Source organism: Microcaecilia unicolor, chromosome 14, assembly GCF_901765095.1.
Source record: "Microcaecilia unicolor chromosome 14, aMicUni1.1, whole genome shotgun sequence".
NCBI lineage: Eukaryota > Metazoa > Chordata > Amphibia > Gymnophiona > Siphonopidae > Microcaecilia > Microcaecilia unicolor.
In genome coordinates, this window is record NC_044044.1 from 23,172,018 (window position 1) to 23,193,593 (window position 21,576).

Below are 21,576 nucleotides of genomic sequence, written 5' to 3' on the forward strand. Positions count from 1 at the left end.
TGGGCTGGGTTCCTGTTATATAACCACTGGTAGTCTTATACATTCTTCTACTTTTGCAGACTCTTTTTGAAGGCACAAGACGAAACACGAACTATGTAGAGTCCGAGTCATGTAATTTCAAGACTGCACCATTGATTGCGGACACCTACAATAAAGACTTGAATTGTGTTTCCTGGGACATTGGTCATTTCCATCTTAGTTCCTCTAAAAACATGACCAGACCTCAGACCCCTTGCCAGATACATGCTTTTGTTTTGAGTTTTAATTGATTATATCCCAACCTTTGAAAATTAATTAGCAAGATAATTCATTTGCCGTCTTTCTCTTTGCAAGTGGAATCGTGGAAGCTGAAAAGTAATAAATAGAAGAAATTACAATGTATGTAAAAAGTGGAGTTTTAACTTTTGAATGGAAATTCTCATAGGGTAATTCTCGATATGACATCCAAGTCCAATTGTAGACGTTTTGGTGAAAATGTCTAAAATGTTCAATCTGAACATAGCAATTTTAAAACTGGAAAAACGTCTATTTTTTTGTTGCAAAAATTGCTAATTTCCAGGCTAATTTCCAGGATGGCTATCAGGCTTATTTTCTAAAGTGATTGCCGGACATCTTCCGACATAAATCGGGAGATGGCCGGCGATCTCTCAAACAGGGGCATAGCCAGACAGCAGATTTTGGGTGGGCCTAGGCAAACAGTGGGTGGGCACCAAATGTTCTCTCCCCCACCCCCACATCAAAAAAATATCTCAGCTGGTAGGAAAATGCTTCTCTCTAGTCTCCACCTTGGTAGTCTGCAGCAGGCATGCACTGAAAACTGAGCATGCGAAGGTGCCAGTATTGTGGAGAGCAGCATTTTCATTACCATGCGCTACTGTTGGATGGGCCTGAGCCCTAAGTGGGTGGGCTCCGGCCCACTCAGGCCCACCTGTGGCTACACCACTGCTCTCAAAAGCTGCGATATCGGTATAATCGAAAGCTGCTTTTTTGACACCATCTCTGCTTTCCCGTCGCCGAGCCGGCAAAAGTTCAAGGGGCGTGTCAGCGGCATAGTGAAGGCGGGGCTTGGGTGGGCATGGGCGTGGCTACCAGATGGACGGCTTTCGTGGAGAAAGGAAAAAAAAAGCGGCGTTAATCAGTATTTCGCCGGGTTTACTTGGTCCTTTTATTTTCACGACCAAGCCTCCAAAAGGTGCCCCAACTCACCAGATGACCACTGGAGGGAATGGATGATGACCTCCCCATACTCCCCCAGTGGTCACCAGCCCCCTCCCACACTAAAAACATAAAAATAAAAACCTGTTTTGCTAGCCTGTATGCCAGCCTCAAATGTCATATCCAGCTCCCTGGAGCAGTTTTTAATGGGTGCAGTGCACTTCAGGCAGGCAGACCCAGGTCCATCCCTCCCTACCTATTACACTTGTGGTGCTAAGTGTTGAGCCTCCAACCCCCTCCCCCCAAAACCCACATGTAGGTGCTCCCCTTCACCCATAAGGGCTATGGTAATGGTGTAAAGTTGTGGGCAGTGGGTTTGGGGGGCTCAGCACCCAAGGTAAGGGAGCTATGCACCTGGGAGCTATTTGTAAATATATATATATTTTTAGAAGTGCCCCCTAGGGTGCCCGGTTGGTGTGCTGGCATGTCAGGGGGACTAGTGCACTACAAATGCTGACTCCTCCCATGAGCAAATGCCTTGGATTTAGCCGGGGTTGAGATGGCCGCTTTTTGTTTCCATTATCGCTGAAAAACAAAACTGGCCATCTCAAACCCGGCGAACTCTGGCATTTGGCCGGGCCAAACCGCATTATCGAAAAAAAAGATGGCCGGCCATCTTTTTCGATAATACGGTTCTGGCCAGCTGTTCGATTATTCCCCTCTCTGTGGCACCATTTCTACTACACTGGTCAGACAGCAAAGCAGAGGGGCAGCCTAGTGGTCAGTGCAGTGAACTTCACATAAAGGGACTCAAAGTAATAATCCCAACTGAACACGCTTATTTTGTGTTGTGAGCCCTCTGGTCTATAGATGCATCTATAGATACAGCTGGTATTTTGTGGGTTTTGGAAGGCTTACAATTTCCACCACAACTGTGCTAGTTAATGTGGGATATGGACCTGGGTCTCTTTCTCTACAGTCCACTGCACTGACCACTGGCCTACTCTTGGGACCAACTTTCTGCTCTAATAGGAATGACTAAAATATCCGAAGCAGTCACAGTCTGATATTTACTATTACATCTTTTTTTTTTTTTTTTGGGGGGGGGGGGGGGTCAATGACCAATGGGGAATTAAGAAGGCTGGAGGAGTAGTATATTGGTTAGTACAGTGGTCTAATTACCTGGGAACTGGGTTCAATTCCCATTAACAAATTTTAGCATATTCAGTACCCTGAGTACATAATTTCTGTTCTCTTAACTCACTTCTCTCATCTCACCATATGCCTGTGTAAACAGATAAGTCTTTTAATCCCTCTTGAACTGCTTTACATCCTGAATTTTTCTTATTCTCAATGGTAAATTATTCCACATTGAGGGACCTGTTACATAAAAAATAGATTATCTAAATTATCTAAGTGTGAACTGATCAGCAGATCTTAAAGATCTCAGGGGTTGATCTTGAAGACTAAGCATAAAATCTTAAACTTGATACAAATCTCTATAGGGAGCAAACAAAATTTTTTTAGCACTGGTGATACATGTTCATATCAATTGTAACCAGCTGACTCTTGTAATAACAATTTTGTGCAATCTGTAGGCCCATAAAGGTACCAGGTGTAAAACAAGTATATAAAATCAGTATAACAAATGCCCCCCCCCCCCCCCCCACACACACACACTTTTCGCTTTCATGCCTTAATCCTTCCACTGGTCAGCTGGTAAATTAAGGCACCTTTTTGTGACTTAGTTATGATTGAACCAGGTCTAGATAAAAATGCCCCAATTTTTGCTCTAGACATTTTTATTCTGTTCCATTAATCTTCCAAAAATGTCAAAATTCTGGGCCCACCCAAATCCCACCTAAAACATACCTCCAACACACTCCCAACATTCCCCCTTTGTACAGCTCTAGAGACAGTGGACAACACAAGTCTACATGAACATATATCACAAGAAATTGACTCAACTATTAATCCTGTCTTTGGCTGTCTTAATTCACTTTCAGGCTTATTTATGAAAGAGAAGGACATCCACCTTTTGACACAAATCGGAAGATGGGCGTCCTTCTCACAAGGTTGCCCAAATTGGTATAATGGAAAGCCGATTTTGGGCATCCCCAACTGCTTTCCGTCGTGGAACCAAAGTTCCCGGGGGTGTGCTGGAGGCGTAGTAAGGCTGGACTTGGGCACGCCTAACACATGGGCATTCTTGACCCATAATGGAAAAAAAGGGCATCCCTGATGAACACTTGGACGACTTTACCTGGTCCTTTTTTTCTTACGACCAAGCTACAAAAAGATTCTCGAACTGACCAGATGACCACCGGATGGAATCGGGGATGACCTCCTCTTGCTTCCCCAGTGGTCACTAATCCCCTCCCACCCTCAAAAGAATTTTTTAAAAAATATTTTTTGCTAGCCTCTATGCCAGTCTAAAATATTATACCCAGCTCCATGACAGCAGTACGCAGGTCCCTGGAGCAGTATTAGTGGATGCAGTGCACTTCAGGCAGGTGGACCCAGACCCATCCCCCCCCACCTGTTACACATGTGGTGGTAAATGTGAGCTCTTCAAAACCCACCAGAAACCCACTGTACCCACGTCTAGGTGCCCCCTTCACTCATAAGGGCTATGGTAGTGGTGTACAGTTTTGGGGACTGGGTTTAGGGGGGTGGGGGCTCAGCACACAAGGTAAGGGAGCTATGTACCTGGGAGCTTTTTCTAAAGTCCACTGCAGTGCCCCCTAGGGTGCCCGGTTGGCGTCCTGGCATGTGAGGGGGACCAGTGCACTACGAATGCCGGCTCCTCTGACGACCAACTTAATAAGAAAACTTCACTATAGCTGTAATACAACTATATATTGGAAATGACTAGTCTACACTCTGAAAACAAATGTAGGTTATTCCTGCTAGATCTTGGAAATTATTTTGACTTATGGAATGCATACTTTTCAGTGGTGAATTAATACAATGATTGTAATATGCCAGTAAGATATCAAACCAAGGAACCAAAATCAATAATGCAGACCAATAAAAGATGGGTGAGGGAAAAGTGAAACTATCACAGCAAAATTTGAGAGATCATAAACTGAGACTGGTTGTTTCCGTACTTGTGGGTATCTATAGATCCCGGTGAGTCTGGCAATTGCATGTGATGCCAATGAAGGGAGTCTTCCAATGAAACCTGCAACGTGGCTCTTCGGATAACATGTATAGCCAGGCACTATTTCATCTTTTCCTGATAATATTTTCAGAACACCACACAGTGAAAACCAAGCATCAGAGCAGAGGTCAGGGATATGGAAATCCAGGGTAATATTGGGTAAGATTTCTTCATTTTGATTGATTTTCTCAATGGCAAACTCAAAGGTTAAGAAATGTCGAATGAATTCGACGGTTCCATATCTGTGGGCAAGCAGACAATCTTTAGATGCATAAACTATACATAAATGATACAACTGTAGAATTGCATCATACCTTATACTATGAGTTTACCTTTTTGAGAGAATAGATGAACCATATATGTCTTTATCTGCTGTCATCTACTATATTACCACACAACTTTATACTAATTATTCACCCTAATCCAACTCCTACTTTTCAACTACCAAACTATACCCAGCAATTCTGCCACTGAATCTTAGCTAAACCCTGGAAGACCTTATGTATTGAACTGAGATTCTCCAAAGATCTGCTGAAACATATTAATTCTGAAGTGCTTAACCACTGGGTATTTTTTATTATAACTCATATGCAAGCATACATTCAATCCTAACTTGCAGTACTGCTTTTTCTTTCCATGAATGACTTTAATCTAGTCTGTTTTACCACTCGCTGCTCCACTGCCTTCAGTATGATATCAGGTATCATACAGTTATGGGACTTGGGGTTTAGAAGCCAGGGCTGCATCTCATGAAAGCTTAAAGTCAAAATCAGCTGTACTCCAGGACATACCCTCCATACCCTCCATACCTTGGACAGTTTGAAAATACTCGGTGTCACACTCGATCACAACCTTACCCTCGAGAACCAAATAAACTCTGTAACAAAGAAAATGTTCTATTCAATGTGGAAGCTCAAACGATTAAAACCATTGTTCCCAAGAGCAACTTTCCAATACCTATTACAATCAGTGGCCCTAAGCCATGCAGATTATTGCAATGGAATCTACACGAGCTGCAAAGAACAACTCATAAAAAAAACTCCAGACCGACCAAAATACAGCAGCCAAGCAAAACATGCTTTGAAAGTGCCAAACCCCTCCGAGAAATGTTGCATTGGTTCCCAATCAAAGAGCGGATTATCTTCAAAATCTGCACCTTAGTCCACAAAATCATTGTAGTCCCAGAATGCATGACAGACCTCATAGATGTACCAATAAGAAACAAAGTCAGATCATCAAGATCCTACCTAAATCTACACTACCCAAATTGCAAAGGACTGAAATACAAATCAACTTACTACTACTACTACTTAACATTTTTAGAGCGCTACTAGGGTTACGCGGCGCTGTACAATTTAACAAAGAGAGACAGTCCCTGCTCAAAGAGCTTACAATCTAATAGACAAGCGAACGGTTGGTCCGATAGGGGCAGTCAAATTGGGGCAGTCTGGATTCACTGAATGGTAAGGGTTAGGTGCCGAACGCAGCATTGAAGAGGTGGGCTTTAAGCAAAGACTTGAAGACGGGCAGGGAGGGGGCTTGGCGTAAGGGCTCAGGAAGGTTGTTCCAAGCATAGGGTGAGGCGAGGCAGAATGAGTGGAGCCTGGAGTTGGCGGTGGTGGAGAAGGGTACTGAGAGGAGGGATTTATCCTGTGAACGGAGGTTACGGGTGGGAACGTAAGGGGAGATGAGAGTAGACTGAGTGCATTTGTAGGTAAGAAGGAGAAGCTTGAATTGAATGCGGTATCTGATCGGAAGCCAGTGAAGTGACCTGAGGAGAGGGGTGATATGAGTATATCGGTTCTGGCGGAATATGAGACGTGCAGCAGAGTTCTGAACAGATTGAAGGGGGGATAGATGGCTAAGTGGGAGGCCGGTGAGGAGTAAGTTGCAGTAGTCCAGGTGAGAGGTAACGAGAGCGTGGACGAGAGTTCGGGTGGTGTGTTCAGAGAGGAAAGGGCGAATTTTGCTGATGTTAAAGAGGAAGAAGCGACAGGTCTTGGCTATCTGCTGGATATGCGCAGAGAAGGAGAGAGAGGAGTCAAAGATGACTCCGAGGTTGCGGGCAGATGAGACGGGGAGGATGAGGGTGTTATCAACTGAGATAGAAAGTGGAGGAAGAGGAGAAGTGGGTTTTGGTGGAAAGACGATAAGCTCGGTCTTGGACATGTTCAGTTTCAGGTGGCGGTTGGACATCCAGGCAGCAATGTCGGATAAGCAGGCCGATACCTTTGCCTGGGTCTCCGCGGTGATGTCTGGTGTGGAGAGATACAGTTGGGTGTCATCAGCATAGAGATGATACTGGAAACCATGAGATGAGATCAGGGAGCCCAGGGAAGAGGTGTAGATTGAGAAGAGAAGGGGTCCAAGGACAGATCCCTGGGGAACACCAACAGATAAGGGGATGGGGGTGGAGGAAGATCCATGACAGTGAACTTTAAATGTGCGGTGGGAGAGATAGGAGGAGAACCAGGAGAGGACAGAGCCCTGGAACCCAAATGAGGACAGTGTGGCAAGAAGTAAATCATGATTGACAGTGTCAAAAGCGGCGGATAGATCGAGGAGGATGAGGATGGAGTAGTGGCCTCTGGATTTGGCAAGGAACAGGTCATTACAGATTTTAGAGAGTGCCGTTTCTGTCGAGTGAAGAGGGTGAAAACTGGATTGAAGCGGATCGAGGATGGCATGAGAGGAGAGAAAATCAAGGCAGCGGCTGTCTCCACCTGCTGGAGGGCGTGCACAACCCATCAGTCACATTCTGGGCCGGTCCGGAGGGACTAAAGGAAAGCAAATTAGCAGGAAATGCCTAATTTCTCCTTAATTGGAATAAAATTGTTAAAACGCTGTTAGCAGAAGTATTTTAAATAACTTTTTTTTTCCAAATGGCTCAGTAAGTTGTTTTTAAGGTTTTTCCTAATAATTACTACTTACCCCAGTTAGGATAGTGACTGCTGAGATTTGCCTTCAGAATGTGTAAATTTTTTGAAAATGCAGTGGTATGCAAACATCTCGAATAAGCAGCTCTTATTGCTGTTTTGAAGCTTCAGTGTGCAGTGTTTCACATAACTGTAGATGAGATGAAAAATCATGCATTATGGTGTTTATTTTTGAAGCATATGGGCGTCCATGTGTTTGAAAGTTCCAAATTCCGATGTTGCAAAAGCTGAAAAGGGAATCCCAACTTCAGTACATCCAAATGTCTAAGGGGTGTGTCTTGGTCAGGAGTAGGGAGGACCCAAAATCAGGGCATCCAACAGCAATTACCAAACAGGAAAAAACATCCAAGCCTAAAAAGGACATCCTAAGTTAAACCTATTTCAGTCATGCCCAGCCTCTTTGGAGACCAGGCTTCCACGTATGTAAGGTGATTTCCAGGTAAAGAGTACAAGCCAGAGTGTTTGAATGTGTCTGTCAAGTATCTGTTGAAGATCATTGTGTGGGAGTTGCATGATAGCGAGTGGTGTTGGGATGTCTATAAATTGTCAGTGGCATGGTAAATGCCACGGAATACGTCAAAATAACGTAGAAGTATATGATACCATCAGCAGAGAAACGTTTTTCCAGGTGACTACATATTCCAGGATGGCAATGCCCTATGCAGTTGTTGATTGGAAGAAATCCAAGATCTCTACCTTTGATTGGCCAACTCAGTCACCAGACTTTAATCCAATCAATCAAACTTATGGCATGAAATAGCACTAACTAGAAATATCCAAGTGGCATCCTGCATTAGTGAGATAACAGTGCCGCTTACTGCAGCCTGGAATCAAATACTAACCATCACTCATTCACGCCCAAATGCCATTTTCCTGCCACCTTTAAAAACAATAGAATGTAAATATATTTATTTTAAATGTATAATGTAATTCACATAACATCCAGATAGCAGCTGAGTCACACTGAAATTGCAATGTATAGATCAAACCTGTGTTTTATGCCATTTCATATATGCATTTCTGACAAACTATATTACAGAATCATTATGCAGGACTCCACAAAGAATAACACTAAATAACATTTATTTAATTGTTAAGTAGAGAGGTGTGGTAGCCGTGTTAGTCCACTCTTAAAGTTAGAAATCAAACAAAATAAAACATGAAAAAGAAAATAAGATACCTTTTTTATGCCCTCCCGCGGGAGGTGGGTGAAATGAAAACGGTAATGGAATTCAAACATGCGTGGGATAAGCATAAAGGAATCCTGTGCCGAAGGAATGGATCCTCAGGAGCTTAGTCAAGATCGGGAGGCGGGGCTGGTGGTTAAAAGGCGGGGATAGTGCTGGGCAGACTTATATGGTCTGTGCCAGAGCCGGTGGTGGGAAGCGGGACTGGTGGTTGGGAGGCAGGGATAGTGCTGGGCAGACTTATACGGTCTGTGCCAGAGCTGGTGGTTGGGAGGCGGGGCTGGTGTTTGGGAGACGGGGATAGTGCTGGGCAGACTTATACGGTCTGTGCCAGAGCTGGTGGTTGGGAGGTGGGGATAGTGCTGGGCAGACTTATACGGTCTGTGCCCTGAAGAGCACAGGTACAAATCAAAGTAGGGTATACACAAAAAGTAGCAAATATGAGTTATCTTGTTGGGCAGACTGGATGGACCGTGCAGGTCTTTTTCTGCCGTCATCTACTATGTTACTATGTTACTATGGACTGCGCGCTCAATTATCTTGGAGAGGAAGGGTAGGAGGGAGATGGGGTGGTAGTTGGAGGGACAGGTAGGGTCTAGTGATGGTTTTTTGAGGAGTGGCGTGACTACGGCATGCTTGAAGGTGTCGGGGACAGTTGCAGTGGAGGGAGAGAGGTTGAGGATATGACAGATGGAGGGGGTGATAGTAGGAGAGATGGTGTTAAGTAAGTTGGTGGGGAAGGGATCAGAGGAACAAGTGGTGCATTTTGAGGAGGAAAGAAAGCGGGCGGTTTCCTCCTTGGAGATATGAGGAAAGGAGGAGAAGGAGGTCTGGGTTGGTTGGTTGAGGGAGAGGGTTGAAGGGTGAAGAGGAGGAGGTGGCTTGGTAGTGAACTCAAGGTTGATCTTTTGCACCTTGTCGCGGAAGTAGTCAGCCAGTGATTGAGGAGAGAGCGAAGGGGGGTGGGGGGTGGGAGCGGAGGGCACTTTGAGGAGGGAGTTAAGGGTGGCGAAGAGACGACGAGGGTTAGAGCTGAGAGAATTAGTCAATTGGGTGTAATAGTCCTGTTTGGCAAGGAATAGTGAGGACTGGAAGGAGGATAGCATGAATTTGTAGTGAAGGAAATCTGAATGAGTGCGAGATTTCCTCCAGAGGCGTTCAGCAGATTGGGCGCAGGAGCAGCCGGCTTCTCCTACATAAGTGCACAACTATGGAATGGGTTCCCAAAAGCTGTGAAAACAATCCACGACCACTTGAACTTCAGGAAATCACTAAAAATCAACCTCTTCAAAAAGGCCTACCCCAACGACCCCACGTAACCCTCTTCACCTACCAACATAGCATGACTATAATCGCATTTTCATTCTGACCCTCCACTTATACCTCACTATACAACTTTGTATTTGTTATCCACCGACTGGGCAAACATCTTTGATGGTACTAAGCCACATTGAGCCTGCAAATAGGTGGGAAAATGTGGGGTACAAATGCAATAAATAAATAAATGCATTTGATTGAAAGAGCATGGATATATACCTAGAAGAATGATCTGATTATTAAATATAGAGAGGGCAATAATTTACTTGAGAGATCAGCTATGAAACATGGGGTAGAGATATTTAGGAATCAATTTTATAAAGTCATTTTTCAGTAGTTGGGCAACATCTGTGCATGAATGGAATGATGTAATGTCCTGATAGGAGTAAAGCCACATTGAGCCTGCAAAGAGGTGGGATAATGTGGGATACAAATGCAATAAATAAATAAAATAAATAAAGGAAAGTGTACTGACATGCTGGCTTGTCCCTTTCTGGTAGATGAATACACAAGTGGAATTTTGGAAGAGTGTAGTCAGAGTTTTCAAGATTTTTAAAAATGCTATGTGTATGTTTAAAACATTCTAGGGACAGACATTTGCTCCAGCACTCAACACGGGTGAGATTTCTGCCTCTTGAGAGCCTAGCTGCTTCTGAGACAGATTTTCATTCAGGCTACTTTAGCAAGATAAATACATTCTTAAAAGGGTAAATGGCTTGCAATTATCCTTTCTATGCAGCTCTTCTAGCTATCATTAAATAAAGAACATGAAATAGCTGACAAAGCAATGCAATATATAGATTTGTGCTTTAATATCTTTAGTACAGACTATACCCATATCCTGGTTATACCATATGAGGTCTATCACACCTTGGAGCAAGGAAAGCCAAGGTCAATGATTTCCTATAACGATCTGAACAGTGTATATTTACTTCTTTAAAAGTTCTTATGACATCTTATTTCTTGCTTTAATTGTGTTTGGCTATTTGATATATTGCTATTATTAAGTACTAATCAGTGATTCACAAACAGAGAAGTTGAATAGTTTATCAAGGCTCAAGGAAGATTTAATTCAGAGGCAGCTCCCACCTTGCAAAATTATCTCCCAGCAGATGCTGTCTTCTGTTAGAATTATATAATTTGGACAAGTACATATGGTTTATCTTTGCATGAATCCTAAAAGTGGAGGAGTAGGCTTTAAGCTAAAATATACTTTGACCCCTACTGATTTGAAGAGGCTGTTGGGAGACAACGGTCACTACCACCAGTTGCATGTTCTACATTGCTTATAAATGGTCAAGGCCATGAAGTTGGTAATTTCATAGGCAGAAGTCAGACCCTGCTCTGTTGAATAGTTTTCAGCAAGAAGTTACAGAAAATCTTGGAAGATATGCTTATTAATAAAAGATTAAAATGCTGTTCTTTAAAGCAGCTTTTAATGAACAGAACAGTTAATATAGGTCTGTTGAATATTGGAGATCTGATGACTCTGTAGGAGTCTACTTTGTGAAGTGTATATTGTCTAGGTAGATTTGTGTGTGTTGTCATTTATAATTGTGAAAGTTTGTACTTTGTTTCAGATGACTCAATCAGTGGTTTAGAAGTCTCTACAAAAAAGGTAAATGAATACTTACAGTTCGCAGGATTTGGTTGTATTGATATTTGTAAAGCTTAAGGGTTTGTTCAATATAGGGTTAGTGGCTGAAATTATTCCACCCAAGATCAGATCACCTTTCTTTCTATTGTCCGTATTATAACTTGGCATCATGAAATTTTGCGGGCATCTGCTAACTAATGCATAAGCCATCATCAAGACCTCACTCAATCCTAGAAATAAGGGAAATAAAATCATTCTCTCAATAAAAAGTCTTCTGTACCGGCTCTAGTTTTACCTGTATCACAGTTATGTCATAGCTTTGCCTTGACACACGGTCATCCTATAGTGAGGGCAGAAGGAATACAGAGCTTCGCCCTAAAATACTGTGCTCTTCTGCTGTCTCCCTTGACTCAAGGGATTTGTTGCTTGATCCGAACGGACATCTATTTCTGGAAACTGCTATTAGTGTTTTGTCCTTGATCCGTGCTTCACTCTAATTGCAGGCCAGGTAGAAATAATAGAGATAGCGATGATGATACTTTGATCCTTCTCTCCTGTGGACTGGCTTAAGATAGACTGATGTAATTTTCCATTTTAGCAAATTCGATAAAGGGAAACATCAACTTCTAAACATGTCTTTGCTCTCCTTCTCCCCTCCCTCATTTACATTCAGACACATCTGACACAAACTTTTACAAACAGTTCCATTTCTCAGTAACAACTCAAAGGAGGCATGGCCAGGGCAGGAGCATGGTTGGGATAGGGGTGTTGCCAAAATTTATGTGCAGGGTTTCACACCTAACATGTTTTAGTTGGATGCGGCCATAAATCCTTTCACTTAGTTTACTGTGGTAACCCACTCAGTGCTGAGCGAGCTTTGTAAAATTAGCATTTAGGGCCCGATTCTATATTTGGTGCCTTTAATTAACACGCATTAGGCAATTACACATTAGCAGATTCTAAGTTATTTACAATATTTAGAATACGCTTTGGCATGGTTCATGACACTAAATCAAGAAGCGTCTATTTATACCAATGTAAAGCTGGTAGAAATCCCTGCACATAGATTTATGCTCACTGGCCCATTTTTTATAAGAACGTGCTTAGATTTTGGAACACCCATGAAACACCCATTTCCACAACCCCTAAGGATGCCTCTTTTTGTCCAAATTAGTGCTCAGTATTGCTTGTTAAGAGCTATTAGCAATATTTAACAACTTGTTAAAACAATCAATCTACGTGCCTAGTTATAGAATACGCCTAGATTTACCCACAGAATCATGTATAACTCTAGGCACTCTATATAGAATCCGGCAGTTAGTACGAGTCTTCCCTATACCTAACATTGGGTACCATTTACTGAATCTGCCCCAAAATGTGTAACTTGGAAGGTGCAAGTATAGGTAGTGTTGCCATACAAAGGGATGGGGCTGCTGAGCGGAGCTACACCCTGGAGCTGAATATTTATTTCAAAGGCAAAGAGAGTGAAGCAAAGTAGCATCAACGGTGGTATAAAGAGATGTATAGGCTAATAGTCTAATGATCTAGAAATGTTATGTAGTAGTAGTAGTAATCAGTGTATACTTTACATAATTACCACTATTTATACTAATACTAATGTATAAAATATATACTAATTACACATGCATTATGGAGAGAATTTTATAAAGGGCTTTAAAAATTAGGAGGCCAATGTCTATTCCACAGTAGGCAGGCTGGTTTAGTCCCATGGTTGGCACTTAGCCTGGATATTCAGGGGTCTTTTTACCAGGGTGCAGGAAAAAAGGGCCCTGAGCTAGCTGTGGGTGACATTTTTCACGTGTTCCAGAGCCCTTTTTACTGCAGCAGGTAAAAAGCCCCCAGACAAACTCTTACTTCATAGCTATGTGGTGGAGAGCCCTTTCCTCCACCCATTGTGTTGGCGACAAGGGCTTCCATGGTAACCTGACGGTAACCAGGCAGCATGTGGCGATGACTGATTACCGCTGAGTTACCACCAGGCAAGCAATTTCCGTGGTTTGTGGCAGCTCTAGGCTAGCTGTAGTCCCGATTTAGAAATCGGTAAGCCCATGTTAGGCTTCCCCATGCTCTGTAGAAGAGCCCCTCAATGCTTGGCCATTTCTGGTGACTGGCTGTCACGTTTTCAAAGCTGGAAACTGGTTTGTGAGCCCTTGGGCCACTGCCAAGGAGCGGCAGTGGCAGGGAAAACCACCCCACACTGGATACAGGGCAGATCTCTGACAAACAGTTAGGCTTCACCTGTACCTGGCCACTTTTCACCAAGAGTTGAGCTCTAGGCTTCAGGTGGCCGGCAGGACTTACTGGACAGGCAGGACTGGATAACAGCTAGGCAGCACAGGGACAGCAAGGCAGGGAAAGGATAGGCTAAAGGACAAGACCGAAAGCTGTGAGCAGCCACTGAAACAGGGAACAAACACAGATAAACCCAGAACTAGACAAAGACATACAAACAAGACACCAGACTGGGAAACAAGCAATACCCTAAACTAAACATAGACTAAATAGAACAGGCAAGACTTCAGGCAAGAACTAGAACAAGGACGCAAACTCAGGATGAAGTGCAAAAGCACCAACATACCAGGGCCTTAGACACAATGCAAAGGCAAAGCAGCAAGGTTTCAGAATGGCTAATAAGCCCAGCAGCACCTGGAGCTCACTGCAACAATCACCAGGACACTAAGGGTGCTGTGCAGGTTCAAACAAAGCAAGCAAGTCTGGCAGTCTGGAAGATCCGGACTGGACTGGGCTGAAGTCTGGACCGGGTGACAGCACACAGACAATCTAATGCAGCCAGCACACAAAGTCAGAGGCAGAACTAACAAAGGACAGACAGAAGCCAGCTCAGAAGCTGACCACAGGAAATAAGGTGAGTCTGAGAGGGGGCACGGCCACAGACGTGACACTGGCAGAATTAGTCTGCTCAACTTAGCCGGCAAAGTGCTGAATATTTGTGGCTTGCTGGCTATATCATGTGATACAGCAGATTACATACTGTGCGCTAAGTGGGTATATTAGTGTCCAGAGCCGTTGCTGTCCAGTTAAATAGTGCTGAAAATTAGCAGGTAGATACTCGAAACCTGTGCACTAAGACAGTTATCTATAAAGGCATCTGGGCACCCAAATTATGTAATAGAATATAGATTAAATTGACATTTGGGCACCAAGTTTAGATGTCAAAATGTACGTGTCCAACTTCACCCACACTTACCCCAAGTTAAAAGGTAGTTGTAAATTTTGATGCCTAGATGTTGTCACATAGACAAACAACATGCCACATTCTATAAATTGTACCTGTGTGTAACCCACCCATATCCCTCCCACATCTCACCTGTGCCCCTTACATACCCCTCCCTTACCCCATCTATGCCCCACCCATCACATGTCCCACTCATGCTCCACCCATAACCCACACATGCCCCACCCATTCCCCTCTCATACCCCACCCATGCCCCTCCTATGCCCCACCTACAACCCATCCAAGCCCCTTTAATGCCCACCCATTCTCCTCTCATACCCCACCCATGCCCCTCCTATAACCCACCCATTCCCCTCTCATACCCCACCCATTCCTTTCCTATGCTCCATCTAGAACCCATCCATGTCCTTCTCATGTCCTAGTTATAACCCAACTATGTCCCTCCATGACCCATCTATGCCTCTCCCATGCCACTCCTATACCCCTCCCACACCCCTCACATGCCCCACCCATAGGCACATCCCCTTTCAATTGCATGCTAAAGATCGTAGGCACTATAGATTACTAAATGAACTGTTGTTTACCCCCATTTTAGCAGCTAAGGTAAGGCATGCGATTGGTACATAACTTGTAGAATAAGAGGGTTTACAAGTTTTTAAAATACTAGCTTAAGCACACAAATGTGTACACCTATATGTATATATGTCCATATGCTGCAGTTCAAAGTTAAATAGATAAAAAGAGACTTTTTTCTTTCTCTTCTGTGTCAGGAGAGCCCTTCCTGTGATGTCTGTAGGGTGGTTATGGATACAGAGGGGAGAGAGTGGTAGCTGACAGGCACTGTTCCTACTATGCAGTGCAGCAGTTTCTCTACCTACAGTTCTACCAGAGGCTTGGTGACCCCAGTATAGCATCTCCTATCTTCCCCTAAAACACCACTACAAGTGATGATGAAGTTTTTATGGGAGATGGGAGGATCCAACACACATCTCCAACCTCTCACAGAAAGAACAAGGTCCCAGCAGCCCCAACTTAGTATCACCCAATCCCACAAAAACATCATGATCAGCTCATGAAGCAGAGTCAAGGCTGCATTGACAGAAACATATCAGATTAATTCCTGAGGGTGCCTGAGTCCAGGAGCAGAAGCTGTGGCAGTGGTAGATGAAGGAGAATATGTTACTGCCCAAGAGGAGCCAGTGAAGGTGCTAAACAGTTTCCCTTGTATGTGCCTTCTACCTTCTCCTTGCAGCTTTTGCACCTGATTGTGGCTTCCTGTCCCACAGCAAGACACAAAAAATTAGCAAATTTCCTTCCTGTGTACTGGCCTAAGGTTTGGCCATTGGTGTTCACAGCTGGTAGGAATTCTCCAAATATATAAAATGTTATTTTTTTGCATTGTGTCTTGTACTATTTGTCGTTTTATTAAATTCATTTGTATGCATCTTGCAGATTGGCAGCAGCAACAGAGACTAGAACACCTAAGATGTCTTTTGCTAAGGTGGGCTAGCGTTTTTAGCTCATGATAAAAATCAGCTGGCACTAAATGCTAAGATGCCCTTAGGAATAGAATGGCCATCTCAGCATTCAGCAGCAGTACTCTGTCTGTTTCAAATGTCTCTTGTCCCTACCCTTCTTTCCTTTTGTCCATTGAGCCTGTCCCCTCCTTTGGTCATCATTCACACTTCCATCTTTAACTCAGATATCTCAGATTATATCCTCTATGTGGTTTCCTACTTGCAAGATGGATCCTTTATCTTCCAGTTGACTAGGTATTCCCAGACATGGCCTCACCTCTTTGCTTTTACATAAGATTCATCAAAGTCTTTCTATGGGCAGTGTTCATTTTTTATAGAAACAGGTATTGATTAGGCCACTTTTGAAAAAACTTACTATGGATCCCTCTCTTTCTGGGAGCTACCATCTGGTATCATATCTGTGTATCATTTCTAAGATAGCTGAGAGAATAGTTTTTACATAAGAACATTGGATTAGACATACTGGGTCAGAGTAATGGTCTATCTAGCCCAGTATCCTGTTTCTAACAGTGGCCAATCCATGGAGGATTGGAGGAGTGGCCTAGTGGTTAGGGTGGTGGACTTTGGTCCTGGGGAACTGAGGAACTGAGTTCGATTCCCACTTCAGGCACAGGCAGCTCCTTGTGACTCTGGGCAAGTCACTTAACCCTCCATTGCCCCAGGTACAAATAAGTACCTGTATACAATATGTAAGCCGCATTGAGCCTGCCATGAGTGGGAAAGTGTGGGGTACAAATGTAACCAAAAAAAAATGTCACAAGTACCTGACAGAAACCCAAATTGTGGCAACGTTGCATTTAGAACCCCAAAGAATAGCAAGATTCTGGAATCCTAAAGAGTTACAAGATTCCATGCACAATCTCAAAGAGTAGCAACATTCCATAGTACAAATCCTAGGGCAAGCAGTTGCTTCCCATGTCTGTCTCAATAGCTTCTGCACCGTGTCACCCAGCTTTCTGCACTTTATCCTTGTCAAACTAGTTTTAGAACACATCATAGTGCTGAGCCCACTATAGCAATTCTCCTAGGTGAACTACACTCTTCTTTGGATGCAGGTCTCATCACCCTCCAGTTCTCTTTGGACCTGTCCTCAGCATTTGATTTGTCTAACATGCTCTCTTACTCTGAATTCTGAAGGCCCTTGATCTTGTGGGCACAGCGTCGTCTTGGTTTTCTTCCTATCTTGTTGATCATTGCTATGCATTTACTTGTTCTACTACCTCATCTGATGCAATTCCTCTTCAGTGTGGCATGCTGTAGGGTTTGGTCCTGTGTGCATTTCTTTTCAATACATTTCTCAACTGCTTGGCCACTGTAATTTAGGATTTTAATATAAAGGTTTTTATTATTTATGCAGATGACATACTACTCATATTTCTGGCAGACCAATGTTTTACTGTTTAAAGTTTTATATAAGATGTAAATTTGTGCCCTGGCTGTTTTTCACACTATCACGCTCGTTGAATGGCAATTGAGATACAAGAGTCATTAGTTGCCACCAATCTATATACAGATCAGTATATAAATTTTGAGTTTGAAATCATTTGAAAATTCTTCACTTGTTTCCACTGATATTTTGCTATGTTCCAATGATACATTACGAACAACATATCAGTTTTAGGTATACATTAATTTGGTAATTAAGGTTCAACGATTTTTATTGATGACAAACGAATATACCAGACACAGTTATATGATCAAATACAATCATAGCAATAACACATAAGTACAGGCCACTTTTAACAACTATCATCAATATTTCATATATACCAAGCTATCTCACATCCCCAACTCCCCATCCCCCTTTGTAGTCCCCCACTAACACTGAAGCACCTATGTGCTATGCATTCCAGGGACTCTGATAGCCCCCCAAGAAACCCACAACACTGCACCGGTTTGAGTCGTATACCCATTCCAGCACAACAGATGCCAAACGAGAACTACCGCCCTCTAACTGATAGCAGTTTTATCCCCCTTCCCCCTCCCTACCATTCCTTCATCTTTGTTAGTGAATAATACAATCTTCGTTATACATATATATGTGCCAATAAGAGAAATACTTGAGACCCACATGGAATTGCTTGGACTAGGCTTTACCATCAGCTTGCTATTGTCCTCCTCAGATCCTCCTCCCCCCCCCCCCCCCTCTGAGTACACGAGGTCCAGTCATCTTGGGAGAGATCTTGAGTCCACAAGTTCCATGCTGCCTCTACCTGCTGTATACCAAATGACACTCCTCCTGGTTCTCCTCCCTCCTCCCATACCCCTTTCCCCTTTAGCATTACCTCCCTCCAGCCCCTCCATTCATTCCACATTCATCCCAACTCATTCAGCACTTGACTTCTAGCTCTAGAAGCTATAATGTTTAAATATGCTTTCCACATTTTAATAAACTGTTGCTGCCTCTTTGGCGTGTGTCGAGCACCTTCCGCCTCCCACAGCATGAGCTCATGCAATGTATTTCTCCAATACCAGTATGATGGCGGTATGTCCTTAATCCAGTGATTCAATATGCACTTCTTCCCCAGAATGCAAGATTTACTTAGAAACAGTTTTTCTTCCCCTGTCCCCACTGCCCACACCACTGGGGAACTAAACATAATACGTTCAAATGTGAACTGTATCCTACACCCCAGAATCCCGGAAACAAACCAGACGAGAGCCGTCCAGAACCCCCGTATGAGCCGACACTGCCACATCCCATGCGCCAAAGAAGGCATGCCCACTCCACACTTCCGGCACTTATTCGCTTCCACCACCCCATGCATGCCATGCTTGTGTACCCGAGAAATATGCCCTGTGTATGGATCTAAAATGACATTCCTGCAGCTCTGCACTAAGCACTACTCCTGTTATCCTTTTAAGTGCAGCCATAACCTTCCCTTCTGCTATTGTGCCCCCCGCTTCTTGCTCCCATTTCCCCACTACTTCAGCAATGTCTTTCCTAGGTTTGAACCCTCTCAATGCCTTATGGAACCAAGATATTGACGTTTGTCCCACTGCATCTCCCCTGAGAAATTCTCGTATCCTCCCCCCAAATGTCAGAGCAAGTGCAGACCGAGGCAATTCCCTAATGTAATGTGCCAGTTGCAAGTATGCCAGTCTTGTCATTGGTCCTCCCGCACATCTCCTTTCAAAGTCCCCATAAGACAATATCGACCCATCTGTCTGAAGGAAATTCTCCAAAAATGTCACCCCCTGTCTCTCCAAGTCCCAGAAAACTTGATTCTCCCTCCCCGCAGGAAACTCTACATTCCCCACGATCGATAATAGTACGCTAGCCTCCGGGTCCTGCCCCCAGTAACCGAGTAGAACCTTCCAAATTTGATGCAGGGGTTGCAAGAGCACACTATCTTTTATCGGCGTTGGTATTCCCCCTTTTTTCAAGTGTAGCAAGCAGTTTAGAGACCAAGGTCGGAAATATGCATGTTCCCACCCCAGTATCCAGTCTCTCAAATGTCTTATCAAGCAAGCTTGGTTATAATCTTTCAAATCAGGCATGCCCAGTCCACCTTTACATTGTGTCCCATATACATGTTTCCATCTTATTTTCGTTTTTTTCCCCGCCCAGCAAAACCACGCTACATACCTTTGTAGAGTGTTCAGATCTTTAACCAGCATTCTAATAGGGAGAATCTGCAGCATGTATAACCATTTCAGGAATATAACCATTCGGTATAAATGCACTCTGCCCATAAATGACAGGGGCAAGGACACCCATGCTGCCAGTTGTGTTTTAGCTTCCCTGAGCAATGGAGGGACATTAGCACTATACAATTGTGCTGGGTCCATCGACATTTGCACCCCCAAATATTTAAATACCTCAGTTGCATGACACAACGGGGACTGATTCCAAACCTCTCGTCCTACCCCTTCACTAGCTAAAGCCTCCAATTTCTCTAGGTTCAGCTTGAACCCCGAGAAGTCCCTGTATTCCCGGAGGCTTTCCATCAACGGGGTCAATGATCTCTGGGGATCTGTGACCAGCACCCGCAAATCATCTGTGAATGCTGTAGTTTAGGAATTCCTGGTCCTGTATGCACACGCCCTTTATGTCTATATTGCTACCTATTTCCCGCAATAGCGGGTCCAGGGTCAGCACAAATAAAAGCGGTGAAAGCGGGCAGCCTTGTCGGATTCCCCTACCTATGTTAAACCATTCGGAGCATAATCCACTTACATGAACTCTCGCCACAGGGCCATTATATAAAGTCTGTATTGCCTTCACAAAGAACCCCTTTATACCATAAGCCTTTAGTGTCTCAAGCATGAAGCCCCAATCCACCATATTATCAAAACAAAAGATGGCTGGCCATTTTGTTTCGATAATACGGTTCGTGAGACCTCTTTATGGCGCTGGCCTTAGAGATGACCACCCATATAGATGGCCAGCACTGTTCGATTATGCCCCTCCATGTGGCTTACTAAAAGGGGCCCTAAATGATTACAGGCAGAGAATGTTTTACCCAGAGGTTGCCCACTTATTGAATATGCTTCCATAAAATTACGTAGAGTGAATAATTACTTACAGTTTCAAAGACAGCAGAAAGCTTTCTTTTAATTGAAGATTGCGAGAGAAATGGTGATTTAGTCATGCCAGAATAATTTTACTGTTTGAGCAGTTCTTAATTATAGTCTAAGATGTCTATTCCTTTTAGCCATTAATATGGTCTAGATTCTACATATGGCACCCAAAGAACCCAAGTGGAATAAATTTCTGCCTAAGCATATTATACAAGGTGCAGATAAAATTATATATGGTATATAGAATGTGCCTAAGCGGTTTATAGAATATGCTTAGAGGCTATTCCTCCACCTAAATCTAAGTGCTTCTATTTACATCAAGTAAACCTTGGAATAAAGTTGTGCATGTAGATTTTAACATAGAGAAGTCGTATTCTGTAACACTGCATGTAACGTTTTGGAACACTCATGACACGCACATTCCCTATCTATAGCCACGCCCCTTCTTGGATGCACACATTCAAATTTAGGTTCATTAATTTACAGAATACTCCTAGCGAGTTATGTGCATAAATTCTAATTGCTTGTTAAATGTATTTATCAGTGTGGATTGGCTTGTTAAGAAATTAAAATTAATTAAACTATGTACGTAAATACAGAAATATTGGGCCAGTTAGACTGTTTTGGAGCATGGTAATATCTGTATAGGGGATGAAAATTTATGAATAAAGAAATCATAAGCATAACAGTGTGAGAACTAGGGGGCAGTAGTGAGCCTCTTAACCAGAGGAGAAATGACACAACCTCCCAAAAACCCACAAGACCCACCCACTGAGATACCACAAAATAAATAAATAATAATAATTAAAATAGATAAATATATTTATATTTATTTATATTGATGCACACACAACTTACGCCTATGTTTACTAAGGGGTGCTATGGGCATGCTAGCGGTTTTAGCATGCATAAATGGATTACGTGCGTTAAATGCTAATGCGC

The 21,576-nt window shown here is 43.3% G+C and overlaps 1 protein-coding gene across 1 annotated transcript in view; it reads right to left on the reverse strand.

Moving 5' to 3' along the window:
* LOC115457056 (vomeronasal type-2 receptor 26-like) overlaps window positions 1-19,782 on the reverse strand; it is a 29,718-nt gene extending 9,936 nt beyond the window's left edge. The window contains exons 1-2 of the mRNA XM_030186479.1: window positions 19,700-19,782; window positions 4,266-4,560 (exon numbers count right to left, since the gene is read on the reverse strand). Coding sequence (XP_030042339.1) covers window positions 4,266-4,560; window positions 19,700-19,782 — 378 coding nt within the window. The remainder of the gene's footprint in view (window positions 1-4,265; window positions 4,561-19,699) is intronic.
* Window positions 19,783-21,576: the final 1,794 nt, after the last annotated feature.